This window comes from Anas acuta, chromosome 7 (genome assembly GCF_963932015.1).
Source record: "Anas acuta chromosome 7, bAnaAcu1.1, whole genome shotgun sequence".
In the NCBI taxonomy this organism is placed as follows: Eukaryota; Metazoa; Chordata; class Aves; order Anseriformes; family Anatidae; genus Anas; species Anas acuta.
The window spans coordinates 32700309-32717424 of NC_088985.1; the positions used below are offsets into that span (position 1 = coordinate 32700309).

General features: G+C 38.2%; 1 protein-coding gene across 2 annotated transcripts; it reads right to left on the reverse strand.

The window, feature by feature from the left end:
- Nucleotides 1-1438: 1438 nt before the first annotated feature.
- MCMBP (minichromosome maintenance complex binding protein) lies at nucleotides 1439-16577 on the reverse strand. 2 transcript variants are annotated; one of them, XM_068688998.1, is made up of 15 exons: nucleotides 16431-16577; nucleotides 14407-14547; nucleotides 14036-14077; nucleotides 13448-13549; nucleotides 11929-12058; nucleotides 10276-10427; nucleotides 9724-9824; nucleotides 7774-7943; nucleotides 7030-7153; nucleotides 5098-5215; nucleotides 4356-4521; nucleotides 3290-3423; nucleotides 2553-2717; nucleotides 2079-2167; nucleotides 1439-1815 (listed from the first exon to the last, which is right to left on the reverse strand). In XM_068688998.1, exons 1-15 carry the CDS (start codon nucleotides 16560-16562, stop codon nucleotides 1689-1691), a joined length of 1893 nt encoding a protein of 630 aa, XP_068545099.1. In that variant the 5' UTR covers nucleotides 16563-16577; the 3' UTR covers nucleotides 1439-1688. The 2 variants fall into 2 exon arrangements, with proteins under 2 accessions (XP_068545099.1, XP_068545100.1); XM_068688999.1 differs by having other exon boundaries at nucleotides 11929-12047; nucleotides 13437-13549.
- Between the last annotated feature and the right edge of the window lie 539 nt (nucleotides 16578-17116).

The window sequence follows — 17116 nt, forward strand, 5'->3', positions numbered from 1 at the left end:
GGGAGAAAATTGGTCTGCATAAATATTTACATTGTGACTTCTGTGAGCTAAACCAGTCCCTTTACAAACTTGTGTGCTTGCAGTGTGCACTGGTACTGCTTCTTAGGACAGGGTATTGATACCTGTAATGTCAATCCTATACCTTCTCTGCTACCTTGAAAAAGTAGGTGGCTTAGGGAGCAGTCTGGGGCTTGTCTGTGTGGAAATGAGCTCCTCATCTGCTATAGGAGATCATCAGCTTCTGAGAAGTAGATTGGCAGTAATCTGAAAATATTCTTTCAGTTTAAGCCTTGTCTAAATACTATAAATAACAAAGACAGTTTCAAATCATGTGCCAACACATGTCAAACCATTCCCTGAGTGTCACTGGAAGAAAACTTTCCAAAATCCTTCCTAGCCCAACTTGAATTCTTAAGACATTTTTCTGTATTCATTCAGGTGCGTGCTTAACATTGTGTTAATGTGGAACAAGTAAGACAAAACCAGGAATATTCATCTTTAGTACTCTATGAGCTGAGTGAGGTAAAAGGGCATCAAGGTCCTCTTCGTTAGAGTATTTTTGTATTGAGTCTTTTGACAGTTAGACATTAATTTACCCCATCACACCTTCCTGCTTGAAAGTCTTATATTTCAAGTAGATTTGATACTGAGGCTGAGGTAAGCAAGAACATAACTGGAAGGGGCAAGTTTCTGGACTGGTTTTTACTTTTTAGCTTTTTTTCTTGTTCATAGAAGAAGTGAAGCACTATCTTGTCATCTTTAGTACTAATTAACACTACTCTGATTCTTGCAGCCCTCTCCTGAGTTCCCTGCCTTATTATTACAGTCTTTCTGCAGTCTTTTCTGACTCTGTAGTGGAGCCGTATTTCACCCAAACCACCCCTGTGTGAGACCAGTTCTGCAAGTCCCATTAGCACTGGAGCAGTGTGACCTGACATTCACCACACACTGCAGTGTGAGTAGGTAGACCCTTCTTAATGCTTAGTTGATATTATTCAAAGAATCAAAGTGGTGCATTACTGGTAATAGAGACATTAGGATATTTCTTGCACAAGTACACATGTATCACCTATCTCCAGTTACATGTATACTTTAGAAGTTACACCAGAATGCAGCTCAGGGGAATTTACAAGTTAGTCTTCTCTAAATACAGTAAAGAGATATTTCCTAGTGGAATTTAAATAAATTCTTTCCATCACACTATAATCATCATTATGCTGCTGCTCAGAGGGGAACAGCATCCCTTACTTAACAGGAAGAGCAGTATACAGCTTCAGATACCTGCAGTCAAAAGTTTCATCTATATAAGCTATTTAGCAGAAACCTCTGTTCCTCAAAATTAAGTAGTTCAAGAATTCCATCACGCTTATTTCAAAATAAAGCCTACCCCTGTTTGGGTTAATTTTTTCTGCTTTTAAAGGAAATGAGTTTACACACATTCAGTATTAAAGTTTAATATCAAACAATTTGCTCATTGTTACCAATTCTCAATTACAAAACAGGCTCCAAAAAAATTTCATAAAATATGTTTAAGTGGCTGAACAGAGATAGTGTGTTCAGACTGCATGGGTAAATATCCATAACATTTTGGTATAAATTATCTACAAAAAAACTGGTATAAACAATATCCCAATTTAGTATGGGTTCCATGTAGGATTAGACAAATTCTCAGTGACATCCACAGAACATTAGAGTTCATTCCCATTAACACATTTCTGCTGCTGAAGTCTGGCTTTACGTAGTGCCTCCAGTTGTTTCGCCCTCAGCCACCTTTCTCTTGACAGCGTTGTCTGCCCCGCACTGAGAGACAGGAACCTAGGTCAACAGAAACAACAATTAAGCGCTTGTTCAAGCTGTCACACATGATACACTAAAAGGACAAAAACAGTTTTCTTTCCTTAACTTAAGAACTAAAAAAGGCAACACTGCCTTCAAACACTCTGAATTAAGAATCTTTTTTTTCCTGTCACAGATTCCATCTTTCGTTTGCCAGCCAGCCTCATGCAAATATCAAACTACAGCCTTGGTTTGGTTCCAGCTTGCTGGAAAGCCTTCAGTTCAAGCACGCTGCTACCCACCTTGCTACCAGCAGAGTTCTGTGCAGATCGTCAGCTGTTATGCTCTCAGGGTCATTCTTGCGCATTTCTACGAAGTCTTCTTCTACTGCCTACAAACAACACAGCACGTAACTGAGTGGCAAAAAGAATCTTCAGTATCAGATAAGCCTTCAAGGAGCTAAACACCATAATTAGCCTTAAATTACAGGATAAACATTGTCAGGAAGCCAGCTGGGGTAAAAATAGGCTAGCTCATCTTTGAAAGTAATTATTCTCAAAATGAGTTTTACCAAGCAGGATGCATATAAAGTATATACTGAAATACAACTACACACCCTTGAATTCACATTCAGGGCAAGAAACTGCTTTTGAGTTTTAAATAAGGCTTCCAACAATCACTGCCAGGGAGAGCAATAGGCAAGTACAATACCATTCGCTTAAAGTGCTTTCTTTGCAAATAGACAAAGGAGAAGATACTCATGAAGTCTTCCATACCTTGGTCACTTCATCAGATATACTGTAGTCGAGCAGCCTCAGTAAACTGAGATAGATTCGAAATTTGTTCAACACAGAAGGGAGCACTGCTGTTAGGAGGCTGTTCATGTACTCCTCCATGTTTGGTGGAATTATCTGTGGTTGTAAGTGGACTTGGCAATCTGACTGAAAAATAAAATCACACATCATCCCTTTTCAAAACATGTTTTTCTATTCCAAGATTTATTTAACCTCTAAGGCAACAAAACTCACTATTTCCCAGAACTAAAGTAATTCTTTTTAAATATTTAACAATTCCATCTGTGAAATCCACCGTGAAGTTCTTATTCAAGCAGGAATGGGTTTTCCTTAAAGGCAAGAGCAATTTCTCAGGTCACAAAGCTAGAAAGCAAGCGGTCAGAGATTCGGTAAGTCTAGGCTACGCAGATTTGCTAGGGTCAATGCCAGAGCTGTTACTCTTTATTCATACACCCACAGAAGCTGCTGTACAGGAAGGCTTTGAGAGTAGTTGTCTATCTGCAGAATTTACCCACTGGTGCAATATCCATTAGCAACTTCAGCCACTAGACAATGCCATCAGTATTTTGTTCCCAATCAAGAGGAAGGTGAATCTTTCATACCCACCACCACTCACAAAACATTTCCCGTCCTCTTTTTGTCCCCGGAATGGTACGCTCAGTGCTTTAAGTAGCTACCAACCCTAATGATTCCCCAAATTCAAGATGACCTCGCCATACCGGTAGGAGTGATCGGCCCTCTGAGGTGATCAGAACGTTAATATTGCAGGGGAATTCCATCTGGTGGTAACTGAAATCATAATCCACCTTCTGCCAAGTTATCAGATTACCCAGTGCTTTCACATTACGTACACCTAGAAAAGCAAGAAAAAAATCTCTGAAAAATGGTCTTAAGTGTCAGACCTGATTCCCCCCACAACTGTTTTTAATGAACAAAAATTCTTGAAAAAAATCTTGCAGACTTTTTTTTTTAGGTGTGTCTGTGCCATTTTCCATATAGACACAAAGAATTGTTGATTTCCACCTTAATAAACGGTTAAGTCTAAATTTTCTCTTGTTCTACAAAGCCAGGTAACTACTTAGATTTTTTTTTTTCTCAGAAGAAGACAAAACACTGAATTTTGTGACAGAATGCAAATGTGAATTAACAGTGTAAGGAAAAAAGCCTTGCTGGAGAGAGATCATTAGATTGGCCAGCAAGACTGGACAGTTGAAAAATATTATCATCTTGTCAAATTATTACAGAAATGGTTTGTTTTAGGGGAAACCAAAACCATTAGGTGGAACTTAAACTATTCTAAGCAGAGGTAGTTTGGACTAAGACTTATTCCAATGCATGGCCTCTTCCATCAAGTATCAAATACGCTGTCCAGAGTACTCTACAATGCACCTACACTACACAGGGTGTTTCATTATCAGCCATTTGTGGTCTGGGACAGAGACTACTTCTCAATAAAGGGACTCTTGGGAAAAATAAGTGTAGGACTTTTCATTGAAGAGCTATTCATTTTGACTCAATACCAGTACCTCCAAGCAAAAACTTCCAGAAAGCAAATACAGTTAGGAAAAAAAAAAAGCCACAAAGCCAAACAAAGCAGTAGATAATGCTCTAAGTTGTCTGAAAAGGCAGCAACTACTTTGAACACCAAAATAGGATATGGAAACCAACAGTTCTGGAATAGAAAATGATCCCTGGGACACAATTAGCACTACTGTCATTGAAATATATCAATCTTTGTTGTCTACATACACTTTTTTAATTAAAAAACAAAACAAAACACTCTACCTGTTGTGTCAAGCTGTCCTTGCTCAAGCTGAGTCTCATCCACTACAAGGGAAGTGTTGCTGGCAAGCTGTAGTACTCCGCTGACTAAGCGATTAGCTGTGTAGTCTTTGTGTGGGATAAATCGTGAATGGTTCATGTTTTCAATTGTCATTTGTAGGCGATAGGACTGTAACGGGAAAAGAAACTCATCAGTGTATTTCCCCTCCTCCAACGTCCCTAGTAAGTAGTTTTTCCTTTAGCATGAGCTGCAACTGTGAACCTCCACAGTGAGTAAAACAAAACTTGTTACCATGCCACAGAATACATTTTACCCTATCCATTTATACTAGATAATCTAGTAATCTACTAGATGCCTAAAAAACATTACTAAAGGAAAATAATTATGTTAAGAACCAAAACGTAACACTTGTACTGAATGCCTAGAATAACCAAAAAAAACAAAAACAATAAATTGACACAACGTAATTATTATGGCCACAAATCAAATTACTATGAACTTTCTGCAGAACAGTATCCACAAACTCAGGTACAAACAGTAATGACACAATAATTAAGCGTTCTATGCATTTAGATAAATCAACCCAGAAAGGCAAAATGAAGCATCTCCTTTTTATCTGTCCTTTAGATGGTTATCAGGACCTTTGTTTAATGAGCTTGTCTTTACCTAAATCTATTTGTTAGAGCCAACTACCCCAAATTCATGACTAAAAGCGTTACAAGACTGTAACGCCGTTGTTCTTACTGCGGGAACGAGCTGCTGGATGATGCGGTATATGTGCTCTGTGAAGATGCTGTTCCTTGGACATCCACTCAAGTTGACTGTGAATTTTCCCAGAGGAAGCACATCTCGTCTTGCATAACTAAACCAAAAGCAAAGCAGGTTAGGCAAGCATCTGATTAACCCGGTGATCACAGATACCACTCAATTTGAGTGCTGCGTGCCACCTCGGATAGCTAGCAGGGTTTCAATGCTAATACATACATAGTAACAGTCCTGTTCTTCCTCCTTCTCCGGCATCCAAGGAGCTAAATTAGGCTGCACACTGCTTTGGCAGGCTTTGCAGCATTGCACAAAAGCAGTACATTTATAGAGCTTGAGATCCTGTGATATGTTCTCTTCTCCTTGTGTTCTGTGGTAAATACTCCTTCATCCTTTCTCTTTCTTACTGCTCAATTTCCCTAATTATTATGCTCGTTCGTTTCCTTTACCTGCCCTCAGCTTTCCTCTCCCTCTTCTTACCGTGTATCTTCCCCCATTCTTGACAAATTTCAACTTTTTTTTTGTGATACGGCTAAGAGAGAAAACACATTCTAGTTTAAGTGTTAGAGCATTCACAGTCTAACCCAAGAGCACAAAGTGCATACATAAAGAAAAGCACAGTGATACTGAAGTATGTGTATTTATATGGGAATTAGGGACAGGGGTTCTGGGCAGACTGTGCACAAAGCCAGCAGAAGGCCTTCCAGCTGGTAATTACACTGCTGTGACGTTACGATTAGATCTATGCTGATACTCCTTGTCTTGCTGATGCTGAGAAATACCTTGTAGGTTTTTACACGTCACTTGGAGGTATGGCAAAGGTAAGATGCTGATTCCACTCACAGCTCTGAAATAACTTTTATTAAGCATCTGTGCTGTACTAGATTTTTCATACATTGGTTTGAAAACATCATATAATATATCCTGAGTTGGAAGGGACCCACACAAGGACTCATCTGCCTGCCAGTTTCATAAAGGACTACCCCCCCCCCAAAAAAAAAACAACAAAACAAACAAACAAAACAAAACAAACAAACAAAAAAAAAACACCAAAAAATAAAAGTCAGACCTTATGTCTGAGAGCATTGTCTAAACACTTCCTCTAGTGGTCATTCACTCTGTAGCAAAATGGGATTTTTGAAAACCACAGAAAAGTGGTTTGTATACAAATTACATTTAAAAAAATTGGAATCCATTCTGAAGAAAGTCTAAAATTAAAACCTAGCAAGTAATCTATTCAAAACAGATTGCCTGAAGTTTCACACCTGAAATTTTCATGAGTCAAAGGACGGTGCTCTTTCATCCAGTGACAGTTTACACCAACACAAAAGAACTTTAAGCAAATTCATTTTAATCAGCAATGAAGGTGGATCAAAATGTATGCACACTGAGATGCAGCATCAGCTCAGGTAGCAAATTTCTACCGCTTGCTAAATATGAGTCACTTGAACTTATCATTAAATGCCTACGTTAATTAAACACAGTCCCAGACTGCACCTTTCAGTATCTTGTACTACGTAAACAATAACCATTTAAGTTGGTAAATAAAGATAACAAATGCTGTCTTTGAGAAGCCAGTCGCATGTCCTATTCTACAAAAAGTTAAAGGTAAAAAGATTTCACCTTACCTCTGCTTAAGCTTGTTTATTTTGGAGATTTTGTCCAACTATCAAAGCAATGCTGAATGGATATATCACCACGAAACTGGCCTTCTTACAAAACTTTTGGTATTTCAGTCAACGAAATACATTTACTGCATCTATTACAACAGGACAACTTTAGGTGGATAAAGTACTGCTGGAACAGTATTTAAACTATTTCTGCCACTCATTGGCAAAATGGTGAAGAATCCCCCAAAAGGAAATGTCTTAAAGGATGAATATATAAATTCTCAGCAAACTCCAGAACACTTACACTGTGGAGATGAGATGCAATATAAGGTACTCGGCGGCCAAACTGTCTCCCAAGAAGGCATGTGTGAGGAACCCAAGCAGCTCTGCTCTCACTGGTGACAGCTCAGACATGAAGTTAGAAACAACTGTTAAAAGAGCAGAAGACAAAAAATATCAGAAAACGTGCCATTCCTTATCCCCTTTCCTCTACATAAAAGCTTACTTTGTTACAGCTAGATGAAGACAAACAGTTACTCCAAAGCAGTCTAGGAAAAACAAACATTCATTAGTTTTCCCACTGAGTATTACTGGCTTTGGGTAACAGTCACACAGGCCACAAAGAGCAGCAGTTACTTAAGAACAGAATTGCCTTTTTATCATCGCAGTATCATCATTCTTTACCCTGTATGTTTCTCATTTTCATGCTTATGCTACATTGGAAATCTGGTTTTCCAGCAATTCAGTACTCCATTTGAAAGTAATGTAAGCAATCTTACAGCTGAAAAACTTGAAGTCTTTGGGCTTTATCCAGAACAAGTTTCATTTAAGTCACATTTATTTCAGAAAAAGCAGCACAGTATTGCATTAACACAGGCATTTGTACCTTGCCCAGTTCTGTAGTTTTGAATAGCTCCTCATTTAGAAGATTTAAACACAAATCTTTGCTCAGAGGTACATGAATCACCGGCAAGAAGTAGTTGTTCATATGTCCTAGCAAGGTGCACGTTTACATCTACATTGAATGAAGTCAAATTCAGATACTCACAGGTTTTACTCTCCTCTTCATTAAGGCATGCAGGCAGCAATGGATTAATGTGTTGTAATTTTTGTGCCAAAATCACATGGATTCTGGGGACTAAGGAGGCCGGAGGACTGTGTACTCTCTGCTCTTCTGCTGTGTCCATGCACTCCATAGGATCGAGGGTTGAGTTATCCCTAGGAAAGGGCACAGCACAACTGAACTTCAAAACATTCCATGCAAACTTCCCCACCTGACCATGTGCAGCTGAGACCATGCCACAAACACAGCGTGTCTGCGTTCTCAACATCTGCTCCCAATGCCTGGCAACTGCTCCTGCACTCAAACCACAAGAACTGTCATCTTTATGATTTTTATAAGCACCATAAATACTGAACCACAATTACATAACCAACAATACAGAACCACCAGACCACGCTTGATCAAAGAAGTAGGATCCTATTATTTTCATAAAGTAACTGATTCTTATTTTTAATAGGAAAAAAAAAATTCCAAACCAACCAAACCAAAACGAAGTGAACAACCGAACCAAACCCAACAACAGACCACGCTTATTATTTGCTGCACCACTTAATAAGATGCAGCTTAACATGAAATGTTACTTAATGTAACATCCAGCAAGCACTGGATAAGGGCTCCACAGCAACTTCTCAATAAATAACATAACAATCTATTACATTTGTCTGTGTATGCCCTTGTCGGATTTTCATATTCTACCTGGGTTCCAGAAATTGACAACGAAATCTTCTGGACAGTCACGTAACAGCTACATCACTGGCTGAGTAAAAAAATCCCAACATACCTAACTCGAACTTTCAGGTATTATCTCTCAATTTAAAAGTTCAGATATACAAGCTTTGGCATTCCTGATGATGCCTTAAAAAAAAAAAAAAAAAAAAGATAAATCCCTTCTGGGTCACCTTTGGATCTTAGTTTCCACATATCAGATTACAGTGAAGTTTAGTATAAATTTGATAAACTTTAACTGGTCTTTAAAGCTAAAAGGCTTCATGGCTTCAATGCTTCTTCAGCAGTTCACTGACTGACCATCATCTCTTTCTACTAAAAGAAACTTCTTTGTTTAGCATCTTCACATTAGAAAACATTACTAAACACTGCCACTTTGTCTATTTGCGATAGAATGACATGCAGGAAAAAATAAATAAATCTATGACTCCAACTGAGCTGTCAATCCAGGATTAGCTTTCTGTCAGAAAGATGATAACCAAAAGCAGCTGACCAGGCTGAGTTCCTTTTAAGAAGCTGGCACTATAAAGGACACACTGCACTCCTGATATTGTACTTATCAAAAAGATAAAGTTACCTACACGAATTATTTATTTGAAGCTCAAGGCATTAGTAGTACCTGTGTTAGACAGGTTGTTAATATTATTTTAGTAATTGATTTCTTGCATCTCTCTGGGTTATATGGTATTTTGTCAAGTAAGTAATCACAGAACAGCAGGTGAAGCCAGAAGTTTCTGCCAGCAGTACAATATGATATAATATAGTATGTATACTATGGTACAACTTTAATTAATGAAAAGTTCATCCTGATTTACACTCATTTTGGTCACTTTCACTACCTATGAATACATTTTTTGCTTGTTTTTAATATTTTACTGAACTGTTTAGGGAATTACAAATTTTAAAAGTATATTTTTATCATTTTAAAGCGCTGTTTCCTATTCATTTGCTCACTGAATGTTAAATAGGCATGAAAGCTCACGGAACGTTTAGCTACAGAAGCAATTCCTCTTTACAGACTGCACAACACCCTAGAAAAAAAATGCATCAGGTATCCAAGAGTATGGATGTACCTATTTTTGTATGCTATTTTTACGTATTTACACTCTTTCCTGCCTGGATTAAAGGGATAACCACAACTATTTTGCCCATTAAAATAAAAACAAAAAAACATCCTGATTTCAGAATCACACACCAGCTAAGCCTTACCTTTCTTCATTGTTTACTATGCTCAGCACTGGATCCACAGACAGAATGCCATACACCTCCAGAACATCATTGACTTTGTAGCTATCCCAGCTCTCATATACCTGCCACAGAGAGAGAGGTTTTGTGCTGGAGGTTTCACAGTCAATACAGCGTGCTAAAGAATTAAAGACTATTTCAAATACAATACAAAGTATCTAAAGTGTTGTTTTTTTTGGCTTTTTTCATCACAACTTTTTCTTTAAGAGGGCAGATCCTAAAAGCAAAGAACCAAAAGCCAGAATCAGCTCCATACTTGAGCATCTGGTAACACTTTCTTCCTATCCCTCACCAAGAGCAGTGAGAGCAGAGAAGATCCAGTGAACGCTGTTGAATGATTTCAGCAATTTAAAGAGAGCAGTAGAGAAGAGAAATAATGCAATTATTTGTAGAAACAAGATTTTTAGACTTGAAAGACAACAGTGCCTATAAGCTAAAGGCTACTTGCACTTTAACTTCAGATCGTCTGCCTCACTGGGGCCACAGTCATGCTCATCTTCTGTCTGCTTATCTTACCTTTACGAGACATGCCGGTCCTTTCTCTCCTGGCAATGGAAAATTTAAGTCAAGAGGAGGGGAGCAGTTGGGAGAAATGAGATGATGACCCGCAGAAGCTTCAGTTTCTAATCTCTTTGGCTCCCCACATCCATGAATATCACCACCACTGCCTGAAAAACAAAGGATTCATGGGCTCTTTAAACAGAAATGCAAAGTGATCAACTCCCTGCAGCAAGCAACGTTGCATTAAACTAATTTAACAAAAAGCCAGAGGGAAAATACACTTTTTAAAAAGCCGTATATTACAGAGAATATTCTGCCTCAAAACAGAGAAGTTTCACATATTTTACTTTACCAAGATAAGCAGGAATGTGTGTACAGATCTGTGTTTCTTAGTAATGAGTAAAGTCTTCATAAAATGTGACCAAACAACCTGATTTTAAAAAATGTAATGCCTAAACTGCATCAGTTCAATTATTTTAAAGTTTGTAGGACTGCACAGGCAGTATCTTTCTGCATCTCAAGTTTAACTGGATATTTTTAAAGGTTAGAGTACACATCAACAAAACATTACATTAAGAATCTCATTAGATGTTCAGCAGTAACAAAGCTATAAAAATCTAAGCTGCAATTCATCAGTCCAAATACGAAGACAAAACAGTATAAACTATCTAATAAAACATTTGTAAACCAGTACAAATACAAAAATAAAACCCTAAAATTCAGCAAACAAACCACATGGACATAAAACACCAAATAAAAGAAAGCCATAGCTTCTGAATTTTTATTCTTTTTATTGGGCTGATAATTTTAAACCATTTTCTCTTCAAAAGAAGAGAAGAGAAGAACATTTTTCTGTTTAAAGGACAGCTCGCCCAAGTCTTTTAAAAAAAAAAAAAAAAGAAAAAGAAAAAAAGAAAACAAAATCCAAACCCATGCTGGTCTTTAAGTGGCATCTCCATAGAAAAGCACTGAAACAAATAGCTCACAAACAGATCACAAAATGAGTAGGCATTGCATATCATCCTAACTCAGTTTTGGCAATACCATCTTCTTCAAAGGTTTCTTCTAGCCTTCCTTAAGATGCTACAAAGAATCTGGTATTTATCTGGTTCCCTTACAAATTTAGATTCGTAGATCTTGCACGAGCTAAAAAAGGGAAGCCTGTAGGAGACATATTTAGAAGCACACTATTCTCTGTATCAAATAATCATCTAATCAAGATGCAGTTTGGCCTCAGTTTACGCAGCAACATCCACACACGGTAAGACAGAAGAAATCGCAATTTTCTCCAGATTATCTTTAAATCTCCTTGTTGAAAATTAAATAAGAACTCCTAAATTTCATCCTGCTGCCATAAATCCCTTAACGTGCTGTCATTTAGGAAATGTAATACACAAGTGGTGCTGAACAAAACGTTTATTTTAGGAATTGTGTTACTAACTCTAGGAAGTGATACCAACAAGTCATACAATATCCAAGCACAACACCATAGGCTCACCCAACACTACTCAATCCACTGATGACTTCAACAGAACCACCAAAATAGTTATCAAGTTTCCAATAACACTACTAGTTCAAACAACTGAAAACATTGCAATTTCTAAAAATGGAATTCCTGCAAATTCTGCTAGAATACCCTAACGTCCAGTTGTCAATTCTGAGCATTACCTATATGTTGCTCTTTCTGCTTCGATGGGTGCAGTTCCATATCCTCATCTTCCTCGTAGCTTCTCTTATGGCGACTTGGTGTGTAGGATGTAGAAGGACTAACTCGCGCTTGGCTTGCACTGATATAGGCGTAAAATTGAGGATTAAGGACAACACCACACTCAGTTGAGAAAATCCAGGCAAAAGAAGCTTTGGCAACAAAACGTGAATATTCAATTTTGAACAAGATATTAAAATAATGATGTAAACCTTACATATCTGAAGAGATGTCATCAATGTAAAGTAACCTGCTTTAGAACCATACAGCAATCATAGGCTTTGTTGAAAATGGACACAACCTACCCCAAGAAGTCCTTTTCCACTACCAGTCTCTAAAAAAAGCGTTGTCTTCAGGCCCAGAGAACATGCAGGCAGTCAGAAACAACTCAATCTCAACAAGTTCCTCTCTTCTGCAGCTCAACCTCACAGAACAGACTTTGTAAGAAGAGTTGCTACCTGATACAAGTATGCAAACATTTTCTATGTGTTTATTTTCAACGTAATCACAGAAATTGTAAGGTACCATTGCTGGCATATTTATAAATTAATTTTGATAAAGTTAATACACTTTTTTTTTTTAGCATGATGAGCAAACATTGAAATGATGCTCAGTATTTTCATAATAGTCAAGGTCATTTTTAAATCTCCATAGCTGCAGAACTTTGATATAAGCATTCCTCAAAAAATAACTCTTGCCAATCATTTGGTTACAAAATATGTTATGTCAATTTTAAAGTTGTGTTGGCAGTCTGTGCCAATGGCAAGTAGTTTTCTTAAATTCTGAACTAAAAACAGGAGATATCAAAATCGTATTAGGTTTACCAAAATCCATCTTCCTACAACATGCAAAATATTTCAAGGTTTCTACACATCACCCACTCCCTCAGAGAAGAGAATATAAGCTCCCTGAAGCTTTTAAAAGCATCCTGTAACCACTTCTCTCAGTTAATTCAACTTCCTTTTATTACAAAAAACTAAACCATGATTTGTGTCTCCCCAAGCCATTTCCTGTACTCATCGCTAAAGTGATATACCGTCGAATCATTAAAAATGGTATTTAAAATTTTTCAAGAATTATTGTCAACCACGCTCAGCTACAGGTACTTATATGAGACTAAATTAGGATGCTCACACAGTAAATTGGAAAATACCCACAGAATGCCCATGGCTCAACCGAAGCTTCCCGTTTTCTAAACACATGCAAATACAGATTAAGAGAAATAGTCAAGATTCCCCCAAGCATAGTTGAAAACCTAGTCTAAATCTCTTGCAATTCAAAAAGAAATGCTCCTAATTCTTCTGTAAAACCAATTCTCCTTTTATCTTCTATATCTACCATCTACCCATGCCTTAAAAAAAAAAAAAAAAAAAAAAAAAAAAAAAAAAAAGAAACTTCAAATAATTTGTTTCCTTAAATCTAATGAATTAGCTGATGGTCACTGTTTGTATAACACAGCACTAGCGCAGACAAAAAAGATATTTCTTTCACCCATGCTGATTCCCCAGGCACTGGAACGCAGTAGAACGTCTGTCTCTCCAAGGTGACTGTTTGCGAGGAGTTCAGATCAATTTCCTGCTGAGGCTACAACACCAACAGACATGATGATACTAAAAATCTGATCAGAGCATTTTTTGTTTTTAAAACTAATTCCATAGGTACAGTTACTGAGCCAGAACTTTTAACAAACACACGCTATTACATTTGCATGAAATAGGGAACCTAACCAGTCTGCATCTACAATGTTTTGATCCTAACAGCACTGTACTACCAAAAGTTGGTTGTTTTCCACAGCAGAAATTTTCAAGATTTGTTGTGCTTTCTCCCTGATCCCACCCAAGCAAAACGAATTTTAAATGCAAGAGAAATAGCTGGAAGCCTGCTAAATTTCAAATGCGTATTAGCAGTTAGGAATACTCTGCTGTCCAAAACTTAGATTAATTTTGTGTTTTTAAGAACAGCATTTCCAAGAATCCACTGATAAGCACCAAATAATTCACACCACACTTAGAAATTGCATCTTTCCGTCCAATATTGCATCTCAAAATTCATATAACTTGTGTAACTTACCCCACATTCCGCCACATCTCTGTATTTACCAAAATGCAAAACCTGTCAAGAAGGAGAAAAGACAATGCAATCGTTCTCTTTCTGACAGAAACCTGCGTATGAATTATTTATATCAAAATTATTGCAGTCTTATGTTCTTCAAAGACACACTGCTGAAGCTTTCATTTTTTAAGCTAATTTTTATTCCCCAAATTCCCCAACAGAATTATAAGTAGTGATACATCACTGATACCATTTGAATTCCACAAACAGAATTACTATCGGATAGTGCCAAGGCTCCATACATTTAACTCAGAAACTAGAGAAATATGAAGACTAGAACAGAAAAATGCTGAGCACTTCCTAAAATAATAAATTGGTTTTTCACTTACACGTGCATTTGTGTTTGGGTCAACTGTTTCGTACACTCCCATATAAAACTCAGGATCAAACATATCTTGAACCATGCAGCGGAATTTCACTAAACTGTTGGGCTTCAGGTAATGTACGGGAACATCATTCAGCGATGGAACCTATAAAAGAGAGCTTGGTCTAAACAACTGGCTTACTAAGAAGTGCCCTGAAGTACACCAAAACCATCACAAAAGCTGTCACCAACTTATTTTTATCTGGTACATCCTACTGCTCTTTTCCTTGGCTAAAACTTTTATCTGTTGCTGTTGATAGGATTAATTGCCTCTGACAATTCCGTGCCTTATCAGGTAGCACATACTGTATTTTTTGGGTACTTTCCCCCCCACTTTTAGTGCCACAATCCAAGCAGTAACAAAGCGCATGTATCTCAACATTGGGAGTTCCCACAATAGCTGTTAAAGGTAATAATTAGTATTATCATAACACTAACAGTTCCCAAACTCTTCTAGTTCCAAAACTAGAATCACAGAATGGTTTGGGTTAGAAGGGACCTTGAAGCCCACCCAGTTCCAACCCCTGCCATGGCAGGGACACCTCCCACAGCCCAGGCTGCCCAAAGCCCCATGCAGCCTGGCTTCGGGCGCTTGTAGGGATGGGGCAGCCACAGCTTCTCTGGGCACTGGTCTCATCCCTTTTTCAATCCCAACACTACACTGTTAACAAATGCATTTTGGTTCACTGAAAGCATACGTGAACTCTACAACAAACTTTTAAACTAACTCTTCAACTGGGAATTACTGCAGCAATAAATTGGATTTTATTTACTTATTTTAATCTTTAGCACTTTTACAACATATTATGTACTAGAGCAATTGTACACACAATTTCTATAACAAAAGGCCACAGAAAACCTGTATTTCAATTTCCAAATCCCTCACAGTGGGCAACTCTTTTTCATGTATTTTAACATGTCAATGGAAAAAAAAAAAAGAAAAAACAGCACACATGTATGTAGTATATCTTGAAATTATGGGACTTGTTATAGGAATAGTTTTCCCATTTTAAGGGTACGTTTTTTTATTGAAAAAACACACCTAATATTAAAACAGAAAAAAAACAGAAGGGGCCCTATAAGAAATAGCAGTTTAAGAAACAAGACTGTGTTCCCTCATAAGCGACTAAGAGAGCTTGCTTTTAGTTCCTTCCTTATGCTGCAAATTTAACACAGATTTGCCATTTATACTTTGATGTAAACCGTCTTTGAAATTTAAAGACAGAACACTTTCACTGACAGAGGAAGAAAAATAATTTTCACTTGTTTTTTTTTAGCCCTAGGTAGAACAGATTTGACACAAGACTTTAACCCACTTTGTGGTGTTCCAGGATGCCGTTTTTGCCAGTCTTTGGGAAAAAAAAAAAAAAGTCGCTAGTACAACCCAAGTATGCATGCTTTATTTTTAAACCTAAAGCACAGCTTCCCTGCTGAACTTCCAGAACTAGGCCTGACCCAGCCTAATAAAGCACGGTTTTAGCAGAGTATTTTTTCCTCAAATGTGAGAGTCTAAGCACGTAGTTCTTCAACCCACACGAAGTTTCCAGCATAGCAATAAAGGGTCATGTGAGAAGGGGTTTATGAACAGCAGCTCAGAAACTCGTGGTGTACAAACACTTACTGCAGACTAACCGGGTGGCGTGAAGGCTTTCAGAAGTGACAGAATTTGTCAGCTCCTGCCATCTACCGGATGATGCTACAAACAGGCAGCATTTAGCAGTTATGGCCAGGGCAAAACAGTACACTAAAGTCAAGTGGATTGGCTTCCACAGTTTCAATTAGAATTTTACATCTTTGTTTTACATAGGTCATTTACATTTCAGTTGCTTTAATCTGTATTACAAAGGCCTAAAATCTAGAAATACGCTTCTGAGAAGGAAGAGCTTCTAAAGAACAGATCACCGCAATAATTAAGAGGTAAAAAGAATGCTGTTCCTAAGTTCCAGGTTAAGATCCTAACTCCACAAGAATGACAGAAGAGATCCTTACCCAGTTAGTAGCATTATTTTCTTTTAATTTCTCTCTGAAATAGTCAGTCACCTTCTTTTCCCAATCAGAATTTGGAAGATTTTGGGCTACAAAACAAGACACATTTACATGAGCGTTAGCATCATGTAGCATAATGCTGAACAGAAACGTGTTAACTTAGTAAGCAGTTTATACACGTATGCGCGTTTTGAGTAAACGACTTAATTTTAGACAACTTCAAGGCTATTGCAATTGTTTCAACTTCCTTATCTTACCCCACTTTAGATAAACGAGAGGGAACGCTGCTGGAAATGCAGAAGGGCTCTGAAACGCTGCCGTGTACCCTGAGAAACTGCAGGAGGTGAGGGGCCACCTTCCGCTGGGTGGTCACTGAGGAATTATTTTTATTTCGCGGTCCTTTTCGTTAAGATCACACCTAGCACCGAAGAGCCCTGGCAGCGTTCACAGGTGCTCGGTGGCCAGGGAGCCATGCGGGCAGGTAGAGCAGAGACCCGACACCCCCAAGGGCTGCCCCCAGCCTCTGTGTGCTCAAGCACAGCTAGCTCAGGAACACCTCGCAGCAGCACCGAGCCAAAAACCCTCTTCAGCTTTTTATTTTAAACCCGGGAGCCGCTCCCCGGGCCGGGACAGCCCCTGCGGTTCGCCGCCCGCCCCTCACCTCACCTCAGGCGGGGAGAAGGAGGCGG

Bases quoted from the DNA above. Each gene is read 5' to 3' on its own strand.
- MCMBP (XM_068688998.1), bottom strand. From the start codon at position 16,562: ATGCTACATGATGCTAACGCTCATGTAAATGTGTCTTGTTTTGTAGCC. The intron at 12,059-13,447 runs ATATCTTTTTTG...CCTCAATTTTAC, and splicing joins AATCAGCATGGGTGAAAGAA to GCCTATATCAGTGCAAGCCA. The intron at 3,424-4,355 runs GTAGAGTGTTTT...TTGCTTTTCTAG, and splicing joins AGGACAGCTTGACACAACAG to GTGTACGTAATGTGAAAGCA.